The sequence below is a fragment of the Limulus polyphemus genome, unplaced genomic scaffold (assembly GCF_000517525.1).
Source record: "Limulus polyphemus unplaced genomic scaffold, Limulus_polyphemus-2.1.2 Scaffold2588, whole genome shotgun sequence".
Taxonomy (NCBI): domain Eukaryota; kingdom Metazoa; phylum Arthropoda; class Merostomata; order Xiphosura; family Limulidae; genus Limulus; species Limulus polyphemus.
The window spans coordinates 101,985-107,031 of record NW_013668198.1 but is presented as its reverse complement, the minus strand read 5'-3'; the positions used below and the strand labels follow the sequence as shown (position 1 = coordinate 107,031).

Sequence of the window (5,047 nt, the reverse complement as noted above, 5' to 3'; positions counted from 1 at the left end):
CGTGTTTAAAGGACTTGAACTCTGTGACAATTCAAGCCATCCCATTTGTTCAACATGCTTAAAGGACTTGAAGTCTGTGAGCATTCAAGCCATCCTATTTGTTCAACATGCTTAAAAGACCTGAAGTCTGTGAGCATTTAAGCCATCCTATTTGTTCAACGTGTTTAAAGGACTTGAACTCTGTGACAATTCAAGCCATCCCATTTGTTCAACATGCTTAAAGGACCTCAAGTCTGTGATGATTAAAGTCATCCCATTTGCTCAACATGTTTAAAGGACCTCAAGTCTGTGATGATTAAAGTCATTCCATTTGTTCAACATGTTTAAAGGACCTCAAGTCTGTGATGATTAAAGTCATCCCATTTGTTCAACGTGCTTAAAGGACTTGAAGTCTGTGAGGGTTAAAGTCATCCCATTTGCTCAACATGCTTAAAGGACCAAAAGTCTGTGAGGGTTAAAGCCATCCCATTTGTTCAATGTGCTTAAAGGACTTGAAGTCTGTGACCATTTAAGCCATCCCATTTGCTCAACATGCTTAAAGGACCAGAAGTCTGTGAGGGTTAAAGCCATCCCATTTGTTCAACCCTCTCCTCTTCAGAATAAACTATGACTCATCTGTGATAATAATATAGATAAACAACAATTCTCAGTGATCCAAAAATCATGTTTTCATTTTTTTCTCTTCTAGGCCTTCTGGAGCAGTATACCAGACATTTCGGAAACAGTTCATACTTTTCACTCTTTACTCAAGTAAGTTGTGTTTCAAGTTTTAAAAAATTAAATAATACGCTTAGTTAGACTGATTAAAATATAAATTGTAGAAGAAAACATCTCATATCTGTTTGAGTTTTATTTGAATTTAAATAATTTTATGAATGAATAATAACTTTGTGAGTTTTTTACTTTAAAGATTTTCTTGTTTATTTCAAAATATTTCTGTTACTTTTATATTAACTTACGTTGATTTCTTGCAGGCTTCCTCCAGATCCTACAGTTTTTCTACCAGAGAGGTTGTCTCTACAGACTACGTGCTTTAGGAAAACGTTACAATATGGATATAACTATAGGTAAAGAAAGATATTTGTACTTATTCAAAGAAAAACTTACAGCAGGAAAAAATAAGAATAACTCCAACTTTCATTTTTCATCACCAGGTAATCCTGGGTGATATCAGCTGAGCTTAATGAATCTTCATCAACTGTGACACTAAACTCAAGATGATACAGCTACATATACTTAAACCTTAGAACATGTTCTGTAAACATGAAACTATAATTAGTGTTATATTCAAGCAACAGACATTTTGGTGCATGCAGTTCACATTGTGTTGGGTTTTGCACTGAAAACATTTTTCACACATCAAAGCGTTAAATTTTAGATTTTTCTGTTTATTTAAAACTGAGTACTAAAACGTTTTGATATTATAATATTACTTATCCATCTGTGTTTGATAAAATATTAGTATACGTTATTCATGGTATGAGTACAAACCTTTGGAATGTTGTGAAAGAAACCTATAACAAGAAATAAGTTAATATTTTTCTCTGTCTGTCAGTCAGAGGAACTGTTTAGCTCTCGGTATGTAATCGTTGTAGGAACGCTCTGAACTTGGTAGCATTCTTATAATTTTTATAAACATCAAAGGCTTAAATAAAAAATGTAAAACAGGAGAATATTTACATTATTCTTCAGTTTCACGTGCTATAAGTGTTAAACAATTAAAGTGAAGGGGTGAGCATGGTTTAGTCGTTAGTATGACATGCTGTAAAACAGATTATCCAAGGTTTGAGCACACAATATACTAGTGACTGCACTTTCAGCTGTGAGAGACTTAAATTATCTATGACATTCAAAATGGTGTCTTAGATTTGTTTTTATATTAGAATTATTAGAGGTAAAGTTACAGCTGATTTTCTGTAGTATGTGTTAGAGAAAGTGCCATCAGAGTGTTGGAAAAATGGATTTATACCTCAGCTTGTATGCATGACAGAAATATTTTTTTTACACAATTGGAGAGTTAGTGTCTTTACGTCGTGCACTGCTCCAGTTTCGAGATTATTTTGCTCTTACAGTGAACGTGAAGTCATATAATCAGTCACTGGATGTGTGTTTACAGAATTTTTCTTCCTTATATTTCTGTAGTTTTATTTATTCCAAAGATTACTTGTTTAAGCAATAAAACTACATAATTACTGTGATTTTCCAGAGGGATTTCATTCCTGGATGTGGAGGGGTCTTAGCTTTCTTTTACCATTCCTCTACTTTGGCTATGTAAGTAGTAAAACTTTGGCTATGTAAGTAGTAAAACTTTGGCTATATAAGTGGTAAAACTTTGGCTATGTAAGTGGTAAAACTTTGGCTATGTAAGTGGTAAAACTTTGGCTATGTAAGTGGTAAAACTTTGGCTATGTAAGTAGTAAAACTTTGGCTATGTAAGTAGTAAAACTTTGGCTATGTAAGTAGTAAAACTTTGGCTATGCAAGTAGTAAAACTTTGGCTATGCAAGTAGTAAAACTTTGGCTATGTAAGTAGTAAAACTTTGGCTATGTGAGTAGTAAATTTATTTAAAAGATTGAATTTGTATAAAGTTTGTCAAGTGCATCGAAACCACTGATGGATAATTGAAGCAGTAGTTGTGAAGTAAAATAATACGTAATATTTCAAACTTTGCTATGTACAGTAACTTATTTAGTATGTTAAAGAAGAGCATCGGTTTAGTCATCATTTCAATCACTCCTAAAATCGGAAATTGTTCTGAAGAGGGAGCATTCTATCAATACATTTTAATACCCCAAATAGTAAAATTATCAAAATAGTTTTGTGTATCGTAGATGTAAACAAATTTATTACTAAAAGATTGAATAACTTTTTCTCAGGCATTCCAACTATACAATGCCTACACACTATACCAACTGAGTAAAAGTCCAGAATGTGCTGATATGTGGCAGGTCAGTAAGTCACTGTTTTCAACAAGTTTCTATTTAGAAAATACATATAAATAAGTTTATAAAATTGTATTGCATCTGAGAAATGAAAAAAATTGACAGTGAAAAGTTTATTTGAATACAATAATATCAAATAATCATAAGTTGTGAAAAAAAATATATATATACAGTATTTACTTTTTGTGAAATAGATAAAATTTAACACAGTGCTTAGGAGTTCAAACTAAAATACTGTAACAGCACCATATTGTAGCTCATTGATATGCATGATTCTTTATATAGGTCCCAGTGACAGCATTCAGCCACCTAGTGTTGTTTCTTGGAAACGCTATCACTACTTCTCTAGTTATCCAGCAGAAGTTGAAAGAAAATTTTCCATATAAAAGGCTAATCAACACATAGATTTAAGTTATAACATATGAGTGAAATAAAAGGGAAATCAGAGCTTTATTTAAGTCAGTGTATAATAAAATTGAGGTCAAGTTCACCTTGATTTTGTATACAGATGTATGCACAAAATGTTTTTTGTCAGAATATTTCCAAGCTTTTAAATATGAAAAATTCATTTAACTTCTATTGAATCAAAACTCGATGAACAGAACATTTTTCAAATAAAATTTGTAATTTTACTTACAAATCTTATAGATACATAATTATAAGAAATTTCACGGCGTACTTGTTTGTGAAAGTTACAATAAGAGTTTTATATAAAAATCACACTTGAAGCTTGAAAAAAAAAAATCAAAATGATTTAATTAATGAAATAAAGATACCTAGTTTATCTCAGGTAATGTAATATCTTAGTATATCCACACGAGAACTGAGTAATGGCAGCTAAGAATTATGAAAAAAACACCTAATGGAGTTCATCTTAAGATATAGACTAGTATTTCACACAAAAAAAGAATAATCCATAACAATATTCATTTTTAAGAGAATTGTTTAATTGTGTATATAGCAATGAGTTCTAAGTTTTTTAGTTTAGAAATTTAGTTTAAAAAAAAAAGTTCAGTATAAAGAGCAATTTGCTTTGTTTCATTAGTGTATGGATTTAGAAATAATTTAAACCTAGTTGAATTTTGTGGAATATTATTGGAATTACAGCTAAAAATATCATTATCAGTGAGAGAAGTGGGCACTGGTATACTGAAGCTAAGAATTATGAAAAAACACCTAATGGAGTTTATCTTAAAATGTAGACTAGTATTTCACACAGAAAAAAAGAATAATTTCTCAGAAAATAATCTCGAGACTTTTGAACGAAAATAAAAATATGCCTCAACCAAATAAGTAAATACTGTTCTATGAAATAAAACATTGGAAAAGTACGAGTTGAAGACGCTCTTAAGCCTACTTTTTTTTCTCAACAACGACCGAGAATATTAAAAAAATTTTCTTTTAAGATGGTGCAACAACTAATTATTCTTGTTAAATAAATGATGCTCTTGAAATGGTTTTGCTCTCCATTTAAATTTTGTGATATTTAAAGGAACAAAAATGTTTAATCATGTCAATGTGAGAGCAAAATAATGTCATTATATGTTTAAAAATAATCCCCCTTGTTGATAAGTGGTAAATTTTCTAAACAACCTTTATCAAAACCAGTTAGAAGAACAGGAGGAAATTGAAGTCAGTATTTGTAGTCTTTCCTTATATATTTCACAATCCTTTTTAAATATTTCAACAAGACTGGATTCAAGAAACTCGCATGGTATTAAAGGTTTCGTCATAATAAACCAGTGCTATCTTTTGAACACTTGTGTAATGTTCAGTTGTTGTATTACACACGCGATAAACTTCATTGATGAACTAAACGGGTTTCAAACTTACGATTTAAGAGCGCGTGAAAACATTCTATTCGAAAGAAGTAAATATATTTAGTTTTAGGTTTCAGTTTCTTTAATAGGAGACATTCTAATATTAATACCGATTTTTTTAAACATATTACGAACGTTTGATTTATTCATCGGGTTTCGTACATAATGTTATTATTTAAATCGGTTCAAAACTGGTAAATGAAAGAAAATTGCTTTTAAATCATATACAACAAGATTATGAACCGGCACGCCCTTAGACTTGACCTACAGATATATTATAAAAAT

At 30.6% G+C, this 5,047-nt stretch overlaps 1 protein-coding gene across 3 annotated transcripts in view; it reads left to right on the top strand.

Moving 5' to 3' along the window:
* The window catches only part of LOC106467367 (transmembrane protein 120A-like), a 25,206-nt gene extending 21,751 nt beyond the window's left edge, over window positions 1-3,455 (top strand). For all 3 annotated transcript variants that reach the window (XM_013927714.2, XM_022395532.1, XM_022395533.1), the window contains 5 exons: window positions 689-750; window positions 975-1,067; window positions 2,207-2,271; window positions 2,877-2,948; window positions 3,228-3,455. In XM_013927714.2, coding sequence (XP_013783168.1) covers window positions 689-750; window positions 975-1,067; window positions 2,207-2,271; window positions 2,877-2,948; window positions 3,228-3,347 — 412 coding nt within the window. In that variant the 3' untranslated portion in view covers window positions 3,348-3,455. The remainder of the gene's footprint in view (window positions 1-688; window positions 751-974; window positions 1,068-2,206; window positions 2,272-2,876; window positions 2,949-3,227) is intronic.
* Window positions 3,456-5,047: the final 1,592 nt, after the last annotated feature.